The sequence below is a fragment of the Oxyura jamaicensis genome, chromosome 8, assembly GCF_011077185.1.
Source record: "Oxyura jamaicensis isolate SHBP4307 breed ruddy duck chromosome 8, BPBGC_Ojam_1.0, whole genome shotgun sequence".
NCBI classification, from domain to species: domain Eukaryota; kingdom Metazoa; phylum Chordata; class Aves; order Anseriformes; family Anatidae; genus Oxyura; species Oxyura jamaicensis.
Window position 1 is genome coordinate 10,465,345 of NC_048900.1, and position 21,759 is coordinate 10,487,103.

The window sequence follows — 21,759 nt, forward strand, 5'->3', positions numbered from 1 at the left end:
CTGATGATCAGTAAACTAAGGGCATGAACAAAAATGCAGCTGTCCTAACCCCTCAGACAATAGAAAGGGTCTAGCAGCAGTGGACAGCACTGATGTAATTTAACAGTTTGCTCATTAAATTGAAGGCCAGGTTTGTTTCTGCAGTTGAGCAGATCCTGCTGAAGTAAGCAGCTTTAACAGAAGCTGTACAATGCTACAAATCTCTGTGGCAGCGTATTCTGCCAGGAAGACACGGGCAGACATCCAGCGGTACTTGCAGCCTCAAAGGGCAGCTTGGCACAGGGGCAGATTCCTGGGCCCCCAGCCACCTGAGCCAATAAAAGAAAAAAAAACACACACCTCACCCTGAACACTGGCAGTGTTACACAGGAGAACTAAGCACACCTCCTTGCCCAGCTCTCCACTACGCAGGAATACAGTCAGTAAGTCTAAGACAAGGGACACCTCTCAGCACAACTGTCCCAAGTTTTCTAAGCTGTTTTGAAGATCTCGTTTGTGATATCTTAATTGATTTCCATGCCATAAACTAAAGCCAACTGTGCTACATGAAGGTAGTTCTACTCGTCCTATAGCACAATTAACAGACATCTAAATCAACATGCCCATGCCGTTTATTTCTCAGAAACACCAGAAACAAAAAGTCAAGTCATCTTCTGAGAACTTTCTTGGTTTGATGAGCAAACAGCTGCTGGTAGAATACTCCAAATGCGAGAAGTTTCCAAGGCTGTGGCAGATACTGCATAGGCTGGTTTTCGACACATGAAGCCTGGTACAGAATCCCATCCTTCTACCTCCCAAGGGCAGACTTGTGCGGCTGTCAGACCTGCAGTGAAGGCGATAACTGTGCTTTAGGAAAACTTCCCTGCCTGAGGTGGTGGGCCAAGGAAGCCCCCTGCTTGCTTGGTGGCAGCCCGGGACGGAGCAAGACCGAGCATCTTCTGAATGTTCTGCAGAAACAAGAACAGAAGAGCACGTCAGTAAGGCTGTGACAAGGGAGACACCAAAGAGGAAGAAATCCCAGCTCTGCCTGCAAGTACAGCCTTCCTGCTAGCTTGAGCAGATTCAGGTCCTCACCCACACAGTCTTACCAAACTGCCTAATACACGGTGGACATCTGGCACCACAAGTTCTAAAAATGCTTTAGTACAGAGCCAGCCAACCATCACCAATGGCTACAGTTATAGCTGGGCCCCTCTCTCCTACCCCAGCTGAAGCCTCATAACTAAATCCTCATTTTGGCTGAGGGCTCTTTCCCACCTCCAGCTACACGGCTGGCAGGCACAGCATTAATTAATACCTTTGTTCAGGGGTTGGTGTCTTCAACCTGCAATAGACTGGCAGTTTAGCTGCAGCATATACTCAGAAGCAGGTTCCTAACATGGGCTCACAGGCAGAACCAAAGCAGCCCTCAGTTTTCACGAGTTCTAGAAACCACTGTCAATGGCAGTGCCATCCAGCAGAGCCTGAAAACTAGCGAGGAACAAATGCAGTCTGAATTTGGGTCAGCAACATGGCAACCAAAGCACATGCCAAGTCCGAGCCAGACAGGCACAGAATTAATTTGCATGCTGGTGATGCAGACAAGAGCAGTGGATTGGAGGAGACACACCGTGTAACAGGCCACGTGTACCAAGAAACTGACTGCTGAAATGCCCTCCTCTGCATTTACATCTGTATCTGAGCGAGGTGTTTAGGTAGGAAACAAGGGAGGAATTCAGTAGTAAGAGTCAGGCACTAGCCAAACACCTCACTACAGAGTATTTAAAAGTTCAAAGCTTTCCTGGGTTTCGTGACGCTCCCTTTAAAATCCGCACCAGTGCAACTACAGAAGTTACCTTCTCTTTTAGTTTCTTCCTTTGCTGCAAATAACTACAGCTCAAAAAGCTGCTTATGCAGTGCTGGCAAAACAAGGACATCTGATGCAAGGGAAAGAAGAAAACAACCGTGCCCCCTCCTGTCATCTGCTGAGGGCTGGCTATGCAGACAACAAAAGGAGGAAGGAGGATTCTCTTCAAACCTGAGTGTCTTCCCCAAAATAACTGTCAGGACAGGTCAGATAACAAGGTCATTGAGTTCTTGAACTTTTTTTTGATAATGGAAGCAGAACAAAAAAAAAAAAGGCAGCAAAGCTTTTTAATTCTATGGTAATTAAGAAGGATCATTCTGGGTAGAGACTAAGGAAAGGAAGGCTTCAGCCTGCACACACAAGCATGGAAGTAAAGAAGGGGAACACTGTGCAGGAGTGGCCCCAGTTTTACAGTACCTGCTCAGAACAAACCCCAGTGACAAGTAGCAGAATACAGTACAGTTTACCAGACAGTATTTCCCTACAGCTGATGCTTGCTACACAGGATAACATCCATGCCGCAGGGAGTTGTGGAATGTCTGCAGAACAGGAAGAGTATCTGGACTCAGGACCAACTCACAAGCAACATATGGAGCATGCAACCAGCTCTCCATCATTCAGAGATTTGGGCACGTTGTTCTTGAGGAACACCTAGAGAACAGCACCAGGAGACATAGTGCAGACGTCTGCATCACTTCCCCATAAATAACTTCAGTAGCACTGCCTCACTGCTCTGTGGCTGGCTGGGCTCACAGTGTCACTGACCCTGCTCCCCAGAGATCGGTGCACCTGAGCCTTTCACCACCTCAAAGGCTCCAGCAAGCGCGAGCAGCAGCGCTGTGCCTCGGTATCCCAGGCCTGCAGGGAAGACGCACCTAAGACTTGCCGCGAAGAAGTCAGCAACCAGCTCGGGCTCTGCAGCACAGAAACACAGATCAACTCAGGGCTCCAGCCCCAAGGTGGCTGTGGAAGCAGCCTAGCCACAGTTGTGTGGTTCTGTACTTCAGTAAGGCCAGACAGACCAAAATTGAGCCCTGCACAACCACTGACTAGCTTTATCCATAGCATAGTCAAGTCCATGGCCTACATAAGTTCACTACTCACTGATATTCAGCAGCTGAATATATGAAGGAGAGCAGTTCACTGCAGGAGACTCCTTTGTGTGGTTCCTCGTCAGAGCTTCCAGTCACGATGGACGGGGGGAAAACTAGAGCAGGTATCAGACAGATTAGGCAACACCAGAGGGTGCTGCAGAGCCGGCAGCAGGCAGGACCAGCATCCTACCAGCTTTGTACTGGCTCACACATGGAGCAGAACGAGGTCCTAGCAGAGCATCCAAAGCAGCAACCACCTCCCTGCTCCTCTTAAGTATCAGGACAGAGCACTGTGGGGCTGAAGTTACTCCATCTGCTGTGCACCAGGCTGCACAAGGAAGCCTGCAGAGCCTACATCCACCACAAAGACCACTACCTTCAGGAGCATGGAAGGAGGATGATAAAAACTTAGATCCAAATGGTTCCCTCCCCCATGATGAGGCCATGTGGGAAAGTGCACTCCTGGCAGCAGTGATAACTGCCGGCTCCCTCTCCCCCTGGGAACACATTTGAGAGGAGAGGCCTCATCTACAGCTCAGGCATGTGTGAAAAGGAAGTGAAGAGCAGCAGACGCCCGAGGACCAGCAGCCTATTCCTCTTCACAGGTGAAGGCTGGGAGTTCAGCAACAGGAGCAGGGACAGAGGATGTAACCCTGACAGCATGCCTCACGCCCAGCCCGCAGCGGACTTTCCCAGCTGAAACCCAGCAGCTCAAGGACCCTTGGAAGGCCTCTCCCAGCAACCCTCCTCTCTCCAAACAGGAAGGCAGGAGGAACTGGGGGACAGGATTTACGTGCCAGGGAGAGCTAGGAACAGCGCAAAGGAAGTTACTCACTGCGAGTAGACTATTTTGGGAGATGCTGGCCAGGTCACAGGCAGCGAGCTTCCCAGTGTCTGAAGAGTTTAGCACCCCCACATGCCTGACGACTGCATGAAGAGACTGCCTGATGCTGCTGCCGCCCATCTCATTAACAGGAGCTCAATCAACAGCCAGTTTGTCTCCCCACCCTCACGTACTCCCCTGCATTTCCCTCAGGATCACCTGTTTTCACGTAAACAAGAGTTCCTCTTGGAGTTCCACAGAGATGTCTCTTCTCCCTGCCTTTGATCATAGAATGGGTTGGGTTGGATGAGACCTTAAAGATCATCTGATTCCAACCCTCCTGCCATGGGTCCTTCCCTTTGATCCCTTCCCAGGCAGCTCCAGGATTTAAGGGATGGCTGAGGGCTGTGTAGTTCCCTTAACTTGTTTACAGCCCGGTCCCTGACTTCCAGCACAGCTCTGTTCCTTCTCCTCGTGTATACCAGACACTCCCACATCAGTTCTCTTCCCTCAGGCCAGCAGCTGCTTTGAAGCCAGCCTAGTGAAATTTCCCCTTCTGCACACAGGGTCACAAAACTTTCACCTCTGTGGTCACAGCACCAAAAGCAAGTCTTTGCACCACTGTAAGCCGTTAATCGCCCTTCTCCCTCAGGCTCTCAGCCCTTCAAAGTCCCCCTCCCTGTGCTGTTATCATCGAAGTACCTTCAAACAGCCATAAAACCAAGAGCAGGCTGCCAGGAATCACAGCTTCAGTTCCTAGCTTTTGCACACAGCAATGCAGCTGGTCTCTGCCCATAGCAAGGAGGAAGAAACTTGGAGCTGCCTGGCAGATGGAGAATCTCAGGTACAGTTAAGCACAATCACGTAAATAAGGCAGTACTACCAAGGCCCCTGTCAAGTGCTTCAGTGCAAAACCACCCTTTTCTTCAAAGCAACGTTAACTTCCATCCTCACAGGGCTATCAGCATGAACTCTCCTGCCAAAGGATACTTTTTTTGCCAGAATTTCCTCTTGAAAACCCAATCCACTGTGACCAGCTCAACATTTATCCCCAGAACCAGAGTGGACAACCACTTGGTTCGTGATGTCTAATCATTTCACAACAGGCACAGCAGGAAATGCCCAGGGCTAGAACTAACCACAGGAATTTTATTTCTGGACAGAAAAATCCACGGGGGATTTTTGAGCAAAGGAGTTCCCCTATCAACTCAACGGGTACAAAAAAAATCTCGCAGACAGTGTTATTTAGTTTCATGTAATAGTCTGCACCACTAGAAAAAAGGGACTTTCCATGCAACAGGTAAAGTCACAGAGCAGCACCACAGAAGATTGCCTCAAAGAACAACGTCAGACCACAGCATGGCAGGAACATGATCCAAAGACCTCGTTTGGAGGTCTCCTTTCTTTCAAAGCAGCATATACTGCTCCAGCTCTTGGGAAGTGAAACAAGATTTGTCTTGCAGAGAACACAATGGGGAAGTCCCTGGCCTTTCGCACTTGGAAGCTGCCCCTGCTTCGAGTCAGGGGGTGGACCAAAGGTTGAGAGGATCATCTGGAGGTCACAAGGTATCTTACGATTCATTACTTGCTTTTGCATACAGCCAGGCACAGATTCATTTCAACATAAGCACCCAAAACAGTGAACTATGTTGAAGTCGACTCATTAGCAGGTACTTTTTGACTAAAGGAACTTTATTATTAAGTGGCTCCATCGAGCTCACCCAAACCTCTGACAGCTGACATAACATGTCACTTCCCTTCGCCGATTCGCTTTGAGTCCCCTGGCACCCCCAAGGAAAAGCAACAATTCGGTCAAGGAGAAAAGCAGCGAGAATTCAGGAAGCAAATCAAAGAAAAGGGAAACAAATACGGAAGAGCAGATCATTTGCAGCTAGTTGCACCAGCATTCATCCAAATCCCACAATCTACTATCGTATTCCCAGCACTCTGAGAAAATTTGGCAAACAAAAGTAGGCTTCTGGTAGCACTGAAGAGGTCCGCTTGTCCTCACCAGCCTTTCTGCCAATTAAACAGTTAATGAACCTTCATCCTCCTCGCAACACATCACTGCTGCTCAACACAAGGGTGTTAGCCAGCTGGGTAACACAGCCTGATCCTGAACAGGCACTTCCTTTTATCCCCATTGATGCTTTTCTTTTCAAGAGACAAAACTAACCAGCTTAGCTGGGGAACTATGCATAGCCCGCTCCTGGCTTATCACACCAGACCCCTTTCCCAAGTCATGTCCCTAGCACTGGGAGAGACTCAATTCTGAAGGCAATGTTCTTTTAAAAAAAAAAAAAAAGGAGGTCAGCAAAAACAGTAAGAACAACAGCAAAAGAACAAGTTTAACTCTTTCCCTACTTTTTAACAAGTTTGGGAACTGATTTAACCTTGACAGACCTCAAGCCAACAAGGGATTTTCTCCCGAAGATGCTATACTTCTTTCCCCATATTACCGTGAAGATCATAACGGGTTAGAAGCAGTACTTCTACTGGCTTCTGATGCAGATGGTCTCTTGACACAGTAAAACACAACGTTAATCAGAGGCACACAGGAGAAAAAACCCTTTCTGCCAACCCTGTCTTAGCATCCTGGTGCAATTCTGATGTTTCCAATCAAGCCTTCCACACCAGCCAGAATCGTAGCTGCTTTTAAGATCCAAACCCACAATTACTATGAATATGAAGCACAGGAATAACACAGAAACAGATCACAGAATACACATGCAAACTGGACAGCAGTGACACACACTCTTCTTTGATAGCTTCATGAGCTTTCCTTACTCCAAGCATGCAAGAGACAACAGTGTACTCACCTGTCTGATGGACATCGTGCAGAGAATGTAGAGGAAGATGAAGGAGCAGTCAGTGTAGTCCTCACCCAGAAGGTTGCGGTGGGACAGACCCTGGATGTATGACAGGGGGATAAAGGGAAGCTTTGCCACCACTCGGCCATCAAATCTGAAAAAGAGAGCACCAGAGCATAAATAGGGAGAGTAAAAATGCCTTTGGCTATATAAAGAACAAGTGAACACTTCTAGCAGGCCACCAGAGCAGACAAGACCACCTGGAAGACTGAAAAAGCCATGCTGCTTTTCCCCAGCTCACCTTCAGATACACTACAGGAGGTGAAAACACCTCTCAAAAAGCTCTCCGCACCCAATCACCCAGAAGGTTGGTAGGCTTCCCTCAATAACCATTTTGCCATGGTGAGAGCATTTAATAGAGATATACAAGGGATCACCGGACAAGTTGTTGATTCAGGAGATTTTTGTCAGAATTTTGCATTTACTGGGGCATTTTATTCAAAAACCAGATTTAACAGATCACTCCCCAGAACACAGTCAGCACTGGAACAAAAAGACGGATTACTACCACCCCGACGTACTGCAGCCACTGCAAGAAGACAGACTCTTTGCTTTACGCAAAACAGCATTTTAAGCAGAACATAAGTCAAAGACATCTGCTCCTTTCCTAGGGCAGCTGTGTTTCTCAGCACAAGATGCAGAGAAGAGCCACAAACAGCGCTTGTTAACCCAAACAGCCTTCTCTGCATTAGCTCTGCAGGCAAGGGCAGTGCAGAGGCAGGACGATACTGCCTATCCCAAGCAGCCTGTCCTGCTCCTGGAGCTCCTCCAGCTCCACATTCCAGGGCATCAGGCAGAGTGTGAATTCTGGCCAGTCCGCAAAGATTTCTCCCAACCCAGACAGTCAACCCAATCTTTTGAAGTAAAGCGTGTACGATGCCTCATCAGCATGTGCATATCTGGATGTTATTTTCTCTGCATGTGCTGATTTTCTAACAGGTGTTTCTTGTTTCAAGAGATCCTAAATGAGCGTTCTTTCCTGTGGAGATGCATTCACACAGCTACAGCTCAAACACACGCCAACTTTGTTTACATCTCACAAGCAGTTTGGCAGAGGAGCTAGGAACGGATGTTTATCTCCCGGTAACATCCCCCAGTGGCTTAAAACTCTGCGTTATTCCTGCTGTGAGGATGACAAGTACTTCAGCAGTAGCACCCTGAGGTACCTGCTTTTTTATCTCCAGCAGGTTTTTCACAGTTATCATGAAGGGGTACCGAAATGCGCAGCTCAGAGCAAAACAGGGACTTGATTACATTAAGAAGCTTCTGACAGGAGAAAATTGAGACACACAGAAGCTAATTTCTCTCCCAAGAGGAAGCCTATCTGCTTGGAGGCCAACGCTGCTACAGGACTGCTACAGAGCTCCCAGCCCTAGAGAACCTTTTAAGCCGCAGCAGTCATGCTCATCTTCACAGGACATTCTGCTCTCTGGGTTTAAACCAGCTTTCTACTTATCCTTCCAGCATGGTCCACCCTGCTGCTCCTTTACCACTACCACTTTAAGGAAGTGAAGTAATCATCACTGTGATTTCTGTTTTGGCTTAGCTATCTGCTGAGGACTTGGCAAAGGTGAGGTGCCCAGGCACAGAGCAGCAGTGCCTGCATAGCCCTCGTCCAAGGGGTGGCACGCCATGTTACTTCTACGCAACTCCTGCTCCTTTTGTCACCCCAGCGCAATGAACTCATTCAAGAAAAGGAAAGGCAAGGAAACGGGGCTATAGTCACTGCAGGTGTCAGCCAGCCTTTTCCTCCTTGTCTTACCACACCCACAGCACTTCAGTGAATGACCTGGCAGCAGCAGCTTCCCACACAGTGCCTAAAAGCCTCCTGCATTCATAACTGAAGCATTCTCTTGAGCCAAGCAGCTGCTCCTCACACTATGTCAGGAGAGCAGCAGTACATGAGAGAGAAACAACTCCAAACCATTCTACAAGCTTCAGACAGTGCAGGTACAAGCCAGCAAAGTTGCCATTCAGATACAAATTCACCGAGACCAGAAGCAAAGATCTAGCTATCTACTCCCAAAGGCAAGACAGACAAATCTCCAGATTTTGACTCAGTTGCCTCAGACCTGCCGGACTTAGCAAGAAAGCTGTTTCAGCTCAAACACTGCTCTTCGGATGCTCATGTTCAGGTTTCCAGGATGGGCTCTGAAGCAGTTAAAGGCAGGATATGCCAATAAGCTACACATCAGCCCCATGGCTGGTACCCTGATCTAAGAAACCTCAGAAGAGGAACAAGACAAGGCATCTTGGTGGTCCTAAAGGAGAAGAAACCAATGAACTCATTTTTTAGGATAATACATAAGGAAGGAAGAGCCACTCAAAATTCAACCAAAAAATCAATTCCTTCCTAAAAAACTCCCCTAACACTTGGCACTCAGCATACTCCAAGCTGCCTCTTTCCACTCTAAGAAACCAATACAGAATAGGGTGGGTTTTTGTTTTTTAATTGTATTGCACCAAAAATAGCTGGTCAAACACTTGAATGCCTCAGGTGCAGCACTACAGACACTGTGCTGCTGGGCACATGACTCAAGATACACCTCCATCCACATTCAGGGCTGCAGATGAGACAACAATGACTCAAGACTGTACCCAGATTTTAAAGTCCTTCAGTGTTGTGCTCCTTTGCTCAGTTTCAGAGCATTGTGGAGAATGCGAGATGCTGAAGTCTGACCAAGCTGAATTCAGAGTCCACACAGTGGCAGTTCTGATATTATGTTACCCTGTTTGCAATTTATCCACCCACAGATCTGCAGTAAAATAACAATTAACTGTATCCTGAGGACTGCCAACAGAGAAGCCAGAGGTTTTCGTGTCCAAGAAAGTAAATTCTCATTTGCAGCATCAGTATATTGCCCAGATACTACGCAGCCTCCATATCTGTATTATCTTCAGATTTAACAGCCAATACAAAGTCCTCATTTTAAGACTGAACCAAGTTTTAAAAGCCAAGAACAGTCTCTCACTTTTATGTGTCTGAAAGAAAGCCTTCTATAATCATGCAAAACAGATTTTTTTTGGTTTTGATTTCAACTTGACCAACCCCAGGTCATTTTTAAAGCAAAAGAAGATTAGAGCACATGCCTGGACCTGTTAGTATCTCCACTCTGATCACCTTAAGTAGGACAGCAAACTCTGCAATTACAGCTCATTTCTGAGGGGAGAAGAGCTGACCCAGTTTTGCTTGCAAGTGTTCTTGAGTCACATTATAGCAGAGCCAAAGCAGCTGAAGACCATGGTTGCTTGCCTGACATCAGCCAGACCTGCCCTAGCCAAGACGTTCCCAAACAGAAGGATGTTAGAGCTGCATCTAGCTGGCTTTCCATTTGTTCAATGAGATTGCATTCAGCATGCAGTGTCCACTCTCAAAATGCATGTTATGACCGATCCATTTCACACAGATTAGTTATGGGCCTTGGAGAAGACCCTGTCACTAGAATACTTCAGGTGGTGGAGTGAAAACTGAGAAGTCCGTGAAAGTTTAAGAAAAATCCAGAAAGTTGATACTTACATGGAGTTAAACATTCCCATCAAGGCAGTGAAGCAGAAGCCAATGGCAAACATGGACTTCATCCGAACCTGTAAGTAGAAAGGTCAGAGATGAACAACAGGCCTGCACTGAGGGATTAGGGGCTGCAGCCCTCAGGAACAGGCTTTGTATAGCACCACTGCAATCTAGAAAAAAAATAAAAAGGATGATGCAGAAATCTGGAAGGAAGGATTGTAAAAGAAGTGACCAGAGAACACCCAAAGTAACGTTTGATCAACAACTGGGCACAAAGGCAGCCACAGCACAAACAACTGATGTCAAGAGCCAATTCAGAGAGGGAAAAAAAAAAAAACGGAGTGCTCAGAAACTGTGCTGTTACCTTCCACAGGTAGCTTACACAACCAGCAGGAACCCATTATCAAGCCAGAACATACAGGAGGAAGTCAGACAAATTAATTCTACTTTGAAAACATCACGGAGGCTTATAAAGATGAAAATAGCTTAGGCTGGGGATAAATTAAGTGCTGGAGAGCTCTGAGGCTCATACTGAGTGTTCTGTACCTATTGGAGAATCCAGAAAGAACTATAAGGAGGACTTGCTACAGCTGACAACTGAACAGAGTCTTTCTGTCAGAAAGCTGCTGACTGAGATCTTCAGCAGTTAGGAACTGGCTTTAGATTCCTTACCATTGACAAGTCCCTGTTGTTATTCTTCAGTTTCTCCTCTTGTCTCTCTGGAAGGAGAAAAACAACAACAGTTATCATCAGTTATACCAACCTAGAAACCAAAGTGTTTTCATTTCCAGGAAGCTTTAACCTTCCTGGCTCTCCAAACAAGTAACATTCCCAAAACCAACTCCAGCTCTCTGTGCCAGACGTATCAAGTGAAAAGCTATACAAAGCCAACTGCTCCTCCATCCCAGCAGCACGCAGCAACACAGGCACAAAAGAAGAGGAGGCTGGAATCACACATTCAGCACTTCAGGAAGAAATGCACAGAACGTCAGATTTGCCAACTCAACCACCTAACACAGTAGCACGAGCAATGTTGCCAGAAAACAAAGACAGTGCCTACAAAGCATGCTTCCGAAAGAGAGCAGGCTCAATTTGCCACAGGCTCACCACTGTAAGCACATTATATAAGCAAGGATTTCATTTTGGAGGTTTTGGGGACTCCCAAACTGTACACAGAGCCAGAAAGGTTAACAGCCTGCCAGTCTCAGTACTGACTTCTGTACTTCTGTCACTCCTAAAAGACTCTCCAAAGAAGAACAATGTTTTATACATGAATTCCAGCAAAGCATGCACTACTGTGCTTTGCAGAGAACACTTCTTTTGAAATTCACTGTTCTTAAGTCACCACAAACTTCAAAAGCACTCATTTTTCCCCCTGTTGCATTTCCTGTGCCCCTCACTGGAGAATTGCTCGGCTCTCACGGACCACCCGCCACCTGTCACTTCCTTTGTCCCTTTTTCCCATGTCACCCACCCAATCCCCTGTACTCCTCTCAGACTGAGGATCCAGAAGGGCACCAGGGCCTTGAAGCAATATTTAAGCTGGAGTAAGGACGTGGCAGATGAATTATCCAAGGAATAGTGTGAGAAGAGAGAGGGAGGAAGGGCTATTCAAGGTGAGTTGTCTCATGGACCCGTGATGTTTCAATACCAGAGGCCCACAATTACAGAAGCTCAACAGTCATCTTTCAAGCCCCAATTAAAACCTGGTGAATACAGGGACTCACAGTGTTACCACAAAGCAACAGCAACACCCCTACCCGACCTCTTAGAATCCTCCTTGCTGTTTTCAGTTGCTCCTAGCTGCAAACCATCCCCTCAGGCAGGAACTTCCCAGACACCTGCTTCCTGACCTAGGTGGAGAATTTTGTTTTCGGACATTTCAGCAACTAGGCCAGCTCTTTAGGAATCGGATTTGGCACAAATACTTGTTTTTTCCCCCCTCTGCTACATAACTGTCTATGAGATGGGCTAAAGGTTGCACAGGGATCAAGAACACAGCCAGATGCCCAATATACCTGACCTGTTTCTCACCCGTTCCTATAAACTCAAAGCAAACCCCCCTCAGGTGTCCTACCATCCCATATAAATGGTTATTCCAACCACTTATTCCAAGGTACACATAAGCAGCATTTAAGTAGTTTAAGCTAGTTAAGACTGGGTCAACAGGGAAGAAGAGCCCAGAGTTCCAGCTCTTCTAATTCTGCCCATCAGAACACAAACCACAGGGATACAGCAAGCACCTTATTTGCCAGCGCTGTTTCTTCTGCTGTCTACCAAGCACTTCTGTGGGTGCTCAGAACATCGCTGTCTTTTCTTCTAGGGGCACGTGGAGGCAGAAAGCACAGCAGAGCCACAAGTTAACGAACCCACTCTTCCAGCTGAGGTGACAAAGCTGCATCGTGGTGTTAGAGGTGCACTGCTCCAGCAGTACAAAAGGCTATTTGGATAGAATATGATTGAAATGGGCTCGCTTTACGATTAATAGAAATTGCTAAGTAGGAAACACCACATTAAGCTTGCCCACACAACTTTCATCCTACCTCCCTGTGTATATGCATGATTCACCCCCAAACATGACCAGGTCAGGTCACACACACACACCTCCTGCCTTGTTCTGGGCAAAAGATGGATGACAGCTGATGCAGGTCCTGAGACCACAGCTACAGCTTATCTGTGAAGCCTGAGCTGTTTTCTTTTTTAAATTCTACAATTCTAGTTCTTTTAAGTGACTCCAGCTCAAGTGATCTGGCTATTCTACCAACGCTACAGTCTGCAGAATGATTTAACATTCAGTAAGTCACTGAGATCAGAGATTTTGAAGTAGCTAGCAGCTATGAGTCATTTTCTGCACGTCCAGCTTGACGTTTAGGCCTGATTTTGCAGAAGCACTAAGAATTCAGCCTTGCCTGAAACCAAATGAGACACCAAAGTTATGCAGCACTTGCAAAACAAAACAGAAAACAACCCAACAGTCCGACTATCTTAAGCTTGGCCAGCAAGCATCACAGCAAACAAAATCAGTGGTCACTTCCTAAGTTTTGTTCTCAGCTCCTTTGTGCTTTGTTTTTCATTTGGAAAACAAGATTATTTCAGCGTATTTTTTAAAAAAATCAGTTTTGAATTCCTCAGATTCTACTGTTTATTAGTTTAATTCAAGCACAAGTTAAATATTCTCTGATAGAAACATAGCTTGGATAGCGCCCTGCAAAAAAAAAAGCCATTGACACAATAAAAGTGACCATAGATAACAGCTTGTAACAACTTCATAAAGATCGCCTTATCTCATTAATAGCCATAGTATGCATGCATTACTCAGGTCTAAAAAAAAATGAAAATACACTAGGGGAAGAATTTTGGTTCCCACCCCTTCAGAAATCTAGCAATAACAGGTTTTTATACCTAGGAAGAACCGTTTGAAGACATGTTTGTGATTATTCCCAAGCTTTGTGCAGATCAAATGACTAATCCAGCTACCTGGTGTTACAGAGGAATGAGGAAACCAACTCCCAGGAGCTCTCAGAAGTGTTCCTGCTCTGATTTCTGTAATATTTTAACCAGGCTTTACTGCATGTTTTGCTTTAGAATCCTGCAGATTAATGAACCTGAGCTTTAGAAAGTTCCCCTAACATCTACCATGTTGTTCTTGCACAGTCCAGTATTTAAAGAGTTACCTTAACACGTAAAGAATTAAATATATTGACAATGAAATAGAATGGAAAAAATCATTTAGCTCAGTTCTCGGTACTGATTTATCAAATTTTAAGTAAATCTAAGTGCAGTTAGAGTCAACTCAGGCAAACACCTAAAGCTGTGAAGTGTTCAAATGAAGAAAAGTCAAAGGCTGCAAAATCACGCATGCAGTCAGAGCTAATGCAATCTCTGTATAAAACAGCGAGGAACTTTGGCAACCTAATAATAGTCACGGATATAACTACTAGTTAGCTCTCAGCAATGCTGCCACTCTCTGAATTTGATGAAAAGCATCAGGAAGCCACAGGCCTCCTGTCTTGGAGGAATAAGGCCAAAGGGTTCACTGCCATTCAATAGGCCAAGAGCCAGCTCTAGCACCACTTCAGAAGGAAAGGAAAATCACTTCCTTACTGCTCCCCTGTTCTCGGGGCACTGCACGCTTCTCCTAATCTTACCTATTTTCTTTTTCTGCTGTCGGCCTGCTGATTCAGTTATTGTTTCCTTCTTCTTTTCCACTGCAAAATGCAAAGAAAAATATTCGATCAGTTCTACATAGATGCCAGCCTCCTGTTCCGCACATGAAAACCATTTTATTACCTTTATAGGACAGGCATGAAAGGAAGCAAGGTAGAGCATGTTCGGACTCTACAAGCTATAAACCACCGAGGCTGACCAAACCAAATGTTTTAAACCCAAAATACTTCCCAAAGCTTGGATGAGATATAGGAATATTTCAAAGGGTTAATTTTAAACTCTGTCAAGAACCCATTATGCTGTTAACCAAGCAGCCTGAGGACAGTTTTGGCTGAAATGACCCTTGCTGATTTATCATTAGCACTAGACAGCCCTTTTGATTCAGCAAGTCTAATGAAAAGAGCTTTGTGGCAAGCTCTGCTCAGATTATCTGCAGTGGGAAGCAGAACACAGGAAAGCCTGTGTTCTCTGCCTGCCTGTGAAGAAGGGATGTAATTCTCAGGGGAAATGCTGTCCAAGCAGTCAGCCACAGCCTCTCCATTCTCTTTCAATTAATTAGCACTGAAGCATTTCCAATATGTTAAAGTAAGAGCCTAAGCTCAGTTACTAAAACCCCCAAGTCAGATACTCACCAAACAGCTGCAAGCAACTAACACTGCAGCAAAAAAAAAAAAAAAATACCATAAAAGCACCCGGGTAAACAACCTAGGAAGTGTTAGCTCATCTGCTAACAGCAAGAACAGCTTTTCCAAGGAGAGACAGGTCTTAAGTCCTGTAAGAGTACTACAAGAAGCCAGCGTGATAAAACATGGCTCTGGTCCACCAAGAGAAGTTATTTTCTACTCTAAGCACCTTTAGTGTATCTACTCTACCAAAAAATAGAGCTGGCTCCCGTTAGCTCACACAATCACCTTTAGAGAGCTGAGCACGAGGACTTCTCCCACACTAGTACTAGCTCAGCGACTTTCTAGCCCTTGTTTTAAAGCACAGGTGAAATAAAGACAGCCTTCCAAATCACACAAGTCATGCTGGCTTCTGAACTGCTTGTTACCTACAAGTCAGCCACATGCAACTGCCAAGAAAGTCTATAGAAGGTATCCAAACATCTTTTCCACGGTAGTGCTGCAAGGCACATGCTTTTCCGAAGAATAAGAACATTTTTTAAGAACACACGCAGGCTACAAGAAGGGCACAAACCAGGCAAGCCTGCTCAAAGGGAATGCTGGAGCATGCCATACAACACACACTGCTCATGAGGAAAGCTGATGGAGCAGCTGGTGCCAAATCCAGCTGGGAGATCCTGACCAGTCCACAGAATCCCAACTCGAACTCCAGCTGGAGAACACTGACACTCTGGCCTAACTACTGCTCCCAGGCCCAACAAGAGGGCTCCTCCACATCCCACCTTCACTCTAGAAGGGCACTGTTGCCAACTTACGCCGGCCCTGAGTATCCCTTCAGCCCTACTGCCCTTACAGTTTGCACAGGACAAACTGTCAGGCAGTCTCACAGCCTGTCTGCAGGACCGTAACTCACACAGTCACTCTTCCAAACACACCTTTCTGAACAGGCATACTCGAGCCTTGCAAGTTTACCACCACATTTACATCAGGACACTTGCTACCATTTCTTCACCAGTCTCCAACAACAGTGGCTCTCAATAGAAACAAGAGAACAGCAAGAGACGAAGCTGAGGCTTATGAGTAACGGTGCCTGGTCAAGCATGCTACTCGGCCCACTTGTTTTGGCAAACTGCTAGGATTGCTAGTGCTCCCAAGGGAGAACTTGGGATCTCAAATGTGTTTTTTCCTGTTTCAGATGTGTTGGATAACAGTTGAAAGGTGTGGTTCAAGTGGTCTACTTTACAAACTGTCTGTATGCCAGCTGTCCTCAGCATGAGAGGAAAACAAAAAAAAAAAAAAACATCAAGCCTGGATTTTTAGTGACTCCTCATGGTTCTGTTTCACTTTTCAGGAGAGGAAGGGGATTTGGGGGCAAGGTAGGAGGGAAGTGTCAAACGAGGTTGGGAACCGATTGAGATGCATGAACCTCACATCTTTCCCTTCACAGATTATAACCCAGATATCAGGAAAGCTATAAAAACAAACAGCACTCAACTCCTAGAGCAGCGATTAACCCCCCGAGATTAAGCCATGCTAACTGCCTCCGAGTTCCGCAGCAGGACTGCCTCTAAGTCTGCAGCTGGGTTTCGGCTGCTCCTCTAACCTGCCCTCTGGGGCTCATTCTCCCCAACACATTTTTATCAACCAAAGCGGGGCAGGCAGAAAAGCAATTTTCATCCGATACCACCATGATGACAAAAGCCCCTAATTCAGGAGCTGATGCACGCGTGACTACAGTCCTACTCCTCGCTGTCTTGCCCCAGGGAACGCTGCAATAAGCTAGACCAGAAAGAACATGGTTTGGTAATCCTGCTCTCACAAACCTGGAGCACTGATGTCACGGTGAAAGACTTTAAGGTAAAACCAGCTCTGGTTCAGCCCCAGCACCATTGTGTGCTGTCTCTTACTGCTGCAACTTGCACAGGGAACATGCAATCAAGTTTGAAAGCTTTGTGCAGTTTCTCCTCCGCTGCTTTGTTTCTGATGCAGACAGATCCACTGAAACACACCATGCTCCAATCACCATTTTACCATTTCTTGGCAGATATTTAAACAAGTTTTAATATCTGATGCATTATCTTCTGGCTGCTGACCCTCTACTCCCTTTTCTTACCCTCCCTCCTCACTTATTCAGTCCTTTGCAGGCCTCAAAAAATCTCCTCTCTACAGAAGTTATCTGGGACATTTTTTCTAGTCATTACTATTTTTGTTTCCAGTTTATGCCAGTACCAGCTGACAGCTCAGACCTTCCTATCGTGACTTTGTCCTTACTCATTCCCCATCGCTGATAGCCACTTCTTTTTTTAATTATGCTTTACCCCTCATGGCATTCCTTTTACTCTAGGTCTTTCTTAGTACACATCTCACTCTCCATTCTCCTTGAAAAGCAGAAACCACACCCTTGAACTTATTTCAGGAATCTAAAGGAATCCTGAAACATACACACACACTGGCTACCCGTGCTCAGAAACTGATGCCAGCACTGATCTCCGTCCTGCCCTCCAGGAAGGGGGACGAGAGGGCAATTCAGACAACACAACTTATCTCAGTACCAGCCTTGCCTCCAACAAGAAGGAAATTAAGGACAGAACTAAGTCTGCTCCACACCAACTCGGGTAACCTGTAAAATTCACCTCCTACAAAACCTAAACTGAAGAACGTTCACCTCCCTCTTAGCAGAAAAGACAGAAGGAATTTCTTGTAGCACAGACCCCATTCAGTTTGATGTTTGCTAAAGCAGGACAAAACAAGAACAAACATTCTCTCTAGTGTTTGAAGAGTACTTACATTTTTTGCTCTGTTTTTCCACTTCAGCCTTTAATCTCTTGTATTTGTCTGTTCGGTATACCAGCACCCAAGTTATGCCTGAAACAAACAGCCAACAGGTACCTAGGTAAGTGACAGCCTCTTGCAATAAAGAAATAAATCAGCAAATATATACGCAAAACCACACATCATGTCTGCAAAACCATGCTATAATAACCACCAAGCTGCAGCACTTCTAATCCGCTTTTCACATTCCAGTGGTGCCTATAAGATAATCATAGAATGGCTCAGGTTGGAAGGGACCTCCAAGATCATCCGATTCCAACCCCCTTACTACAGGAAGGGATGTCCCCCACTAGATCAGGCTGCCCATGGCCTCATCTAACCTGGCCTTGAACACCTCCAGGGACAGGGCATCCACAGCTTCTCTGGGCAGCCTGTGCCAGTGCCTCACCACCCTCTGAGTGAAGAATTTCTCGTAACCTCTAATCTAAATCTCCCCTCTTTTAGTTTAAAGCCATTCCCCCTCATCCTGTCATTCTTATCGAGCACAGAGTTGTTCCCCATCTTTTTTTAAAAGCCCCCTTCAAGTACTGAAAGACTGCAATGAGGTCTCCCTGGAGCCTTCTTTCGTCCGGGCTGAACAGCCCCAGCTCTCTCAGCCTTTCTTTGTAGGAGAGGTGCTCCAGCCCCTTAATCATCCTTGTGGTCTCCTCTGGACCCATTCTAACAGCCCCATGTCCTTCTTGTGCTGGGGCCCCAGACCTGGAGGCAGCACTCCAGGTGGGGCCTCACCAGGGCAGAAAAGAGGGGCACAATCCTCTCCCTCCCCTGGTGATGCAGCCCAAGACTCAGTTGCACTTCTGGGCTGCAGGCACACGCTGCTGGCTCATGGCAAACTTTTCATCCACCAGAACCCCCAGGTCCTCCTCTGCAGGGCTGCTCTCAGTGAGTTCTTCTTCCAGCCTGTGCTCATGACTGGGAATGCCCTGGCCGAGGTGCAGCACCTTGCACTTGGACTTGAACCTCATCAGGTTCACGTGGGCCCACTTCTCAAGCTTGTCCAGGTCATAAATAAATAAAAGCGTTTGCAAGTCACCAACTATCTCATGGAGCTCTTCTGTTCTGTGGGACCCGTTTAGCCCCTTCCTGCTCCTATTCCTCAGCTGCTGCTCACCTTAAACCTATGAGCTGATTAAGGCAATAAACACCTTTTTGTTCTGCATTTTCATAGCATTTAATTAAGGTCCAAGGAATAGTTTCTGCACCTACAAGGGCCTGACTATTAGTTACAGCACAGCTCAAAAAAGCAGAGATATTCAGCTAGAAGGGACCTCACAAGATTCTCCACTTTAACTCCGTGCATTAAAACATGACCAAAACTAGTTGCATCACATGCCCTGCCCCAGTGGTTTGTGAATTGCTTAACCTGAGGCTCTTGGGCCCTTTTTGGCTTTGATTTGACAACAGTGCTGTGCTACTGAGCTGCCGGGACCCCCAGCTGCAAGGAACAGAACCACATAGGAACTTCTAAGGGTAATGCAGCTTTGTGCTCTGAAAAGCCACAAGGTGTACGTTGACCCCAGTGCAACGCAGGGGGGCTCCTAGAAAGCAAGCACACCATAGTCATCTAGGGGCACTCCTTGCCTTTGAATTCCTCCAGGAAAAGACGCTGTCTTGCGGCCTCAGCTCTGGGACGTGAGGAGATTTTGGGGCACAGCTCAGTGCCAGGAAGAGAAAGCAACCTCTGGCCTTAACCTGCACCAACTCCACCCCCCACCACCTCTTGAGAAGCACCCACTTCAACTCACCTTGAGGAGCAGCCCATTTAACTCACCTCTCTCGCGAGCCGAGCCCCGCTCCTTACACCCCGAACCCTCACAGCCCCCCCCCCCGCCCCCCCCCCCCCCCCCCCCCCCGACCCCCCCACCCCCTCCCCCCCCGCCCCCCCCCCCCCCCCCCCAAAGCAGCAGCCTCCCACCGCCGCCACCAGTGGGCAGCTCCGTCCCCCTGCACGCCCCCGGTGCCGGGCCCGCTCCGGGCGCCCACCCTCGGCCAGCAGCGCGGTGCAGACGGAGATGAAGACGATGAGCAGGGTGTCGGCGAACATGGTGCTCATGGCGCCGCCGGAAGCGGGCCGCCTCACAACCCGGAAGTCCAGCAGGGAGTGCGTTGCCTAGCAACGGCCGGAAGCGAGGCGCAGTCGGCGCTTCCGGGTGAAGCCGTCAGCCAATCGGCTCAGCGCTGGGAGGAACGAGGCGGGAAGGGCGAGGGGAGGGGAAAGGGAGAGAAGACGGCGCTGCGATTGGACGAGACGGCTGTCAGCGCGATGGGCCCCGCCCCCCGCTGCGGGTAGGGGAGGGCGGCCTGGGGGCGGTGTGGGGCCTGTCATGGCGGCGGGGCCTGGCTGGGGCTTGGCCGGGGGTTCGCGTCCCGCTGGCGCATCAGCAATAAAAGGAATAAAATAAAAGCTGTTGAAACGCGACTGTCGGCTTGTTATTGCGACTGGTGGCTGGTCACTGTGCTCCCTGGGAGCCAAAGGGCTAGGAGCAGGGGAGCAAACCCCACAAACCCCCCAAATGCCTGGTCTGTGTGTGCCGTCTGCAGGTGTGGGGGGCTGAGAGGCCTAATGAGGCAGGGAATTAATGTCACAATTAATCAGTAGTGACAACTTCTGTTGAGGCTCTGTCACCGGGAGCAGCAGAACTAGACCCCTGCACCTGGGAAGCAGAAGGGGAAACGGGGCAATGGGACGTGGCAGCACGGCGCCTCCTCACGTAACTCAGGAGTTGGCCCTGGGAAAGGGCACCCACAGGGACAGGCGAGAAATAAGGTGAAAAGCCCCGCCGTCGCCCACAAACTAAACACTGTGCGCAGAAGGATGGTGGCATAATTGCAGTTGAGGGGAGGCAGCACGAGTGATAAATGAGGGAGTGGGATTAGAGGGCAAACAAATCCTCCGCAGCCTGGTGATGTTTCGCGTACAAGGAAACAAAAGCACTGCGCGGGCAGGTGGCTACACGATGGCTCTGGCGTCACTAAAACTTCCAGCTCAGTGCCCGCTGCGCTGCCTGGAGAACCTCGGAGGGAAGTGAGCGAGAGCCATCAGAGAGACAGGGATGAAATGAATACGGATGCTTCACTTTAGGGTGAGGAACAGGAAAATACTGCAGCTGCTGATGTGGCAGGACCCTTGATAATAGTTTGTGCCTTGCTTATGTGCCTCTGCCCCCTCTCCCTTTCTTTGGAGCTCCTTGGCTTTCCTGTCTGTGCGATTTTTCACTACCACAATATTTAGAAATAGTTTTATAACTGCTACGGCAAAATGATTCACACAATATCAGTTGCCAATACCGACGGCGGTCTGTCATGGAACAACTGTGCAGCAGGAGCGGGTCAGCAGCAGACAGACATTGACGAACCACTCTCCAGGGCCCATGCTTTGAACTGGACGCAGAGGTGACACGGGCTCTTTGTAATTTCATCCTGTCGTTTTGAATCACACCAGGATCCTTATCAGCAGGTTTTTCCAGACAACAGAAGGCATATTACTCTCAATGGCATTTCCTTTTTAAAACAGTATTCTGTGCTTTGATCAACGTGTGAAGGACAGACGAGGAGTTGGGTGCAGTTTGATTTGAACGAGCCTGGGATGTGAGCAGAAGGAAAACGTTAGCATAATACATGGTTCTGGATGCACAAGCCCCATCTACAAATACTCTAGATGCAGCAGAGGTAATATTTCTGGAGGTAACCTTCAAGTCCAGACTGGAGGAAGACATTTCCAAACAGATTTTATATACTGAAGTCTCCAGACTTAAACTGAACAAAAGGTTAGGTTGCTTTGCACAGTGTGTTAGCGACAGGCACTTAGGAGGAACAGAGCGTAAAATTCTCAGGTGCCTTCTGATGAAAGCTGCCATCTAAAACTAACTGGGACTTGGATTTGATTCACTTCCAGTGTACTGCTGTGGCCTGGTTTTGAAAGAGCTGTTAATCTGCTCTCTGCAAGTTCTTTTTGTGCTCTGTACAAATAAACCTTGAATATCTCTCACTTGT

General features: G+C 47.4%; 1 protein-coding gene and 1 long non-coding RNA gene across 2 annotated transcripts; both read right to left on the bottom strand.

Moving 5' to 3' along the window:
- Positions 1-589: 589 nt before the first annotated feature.
- On the bottom strand, positions 590-19,901 carry TMCO1 (transmembrane and coiled-coil domains 1). The gene is made up of 7 exons (XM_035333178.1): positions 19,750-19,901; positions 17,722-17,799; positions 14,293-14,352; positions 10,817-10,863; positions 10,151-10,218; positions 6,583-6,727; positions 590-947 (listed from the first exon to the last, which is right to left on the bottom strand). The coding sequence occupies exons 1-7, from the start codon at positions 19,817-19,819 to the stop codon at positions 849-851; spliced, it is 567 nt and encodes a 188-aa protein (XP_035189069.1). The 5' UTR covers positions 19,820-19,901; the 3' UTR covers positions 590-848.
- On the bottom strand, positions 5,438-6,576 carry LOC118170699. Its single transcript, XR_004752843.1, has 2 exons — positions 6,300-6,576; positions 5,438-6,115 (listed from the first exon to the last, which is right to left on the bottom strand). It is a non-coding gene; the product is annotated as an uncharacterized LOC118170699 (long non-coding RNA).
- Positions 19,902-21,759: the final 1,858 nt, after the last annotated feature.

Excerpts from the sequence above, each read along its gene's own strand:
- TMCO1 (XM_035333178.1), bottom strand. The coding sequence starts at position 19,819 with ATGAGCACCATGTTCGCCGACACCCTGCTCATCGTCTTCATCTCCGTC. Across the intron at positions 10,864-14,292 it reads ACAGCAGAAAAAGAAAATAG|AGAGACAAGAGGAGAAACTG; the intron begins GTAAGATTAGGA and ends TTCTCCTTCCAG. Across the intron at positions 948-6,582 it reads GCACGATGTCCATCAGACAG|AACATTCAGAAGATGCTCGG; the intron begins GTGAGTACACTG and ends TTGTTTCTGCAG.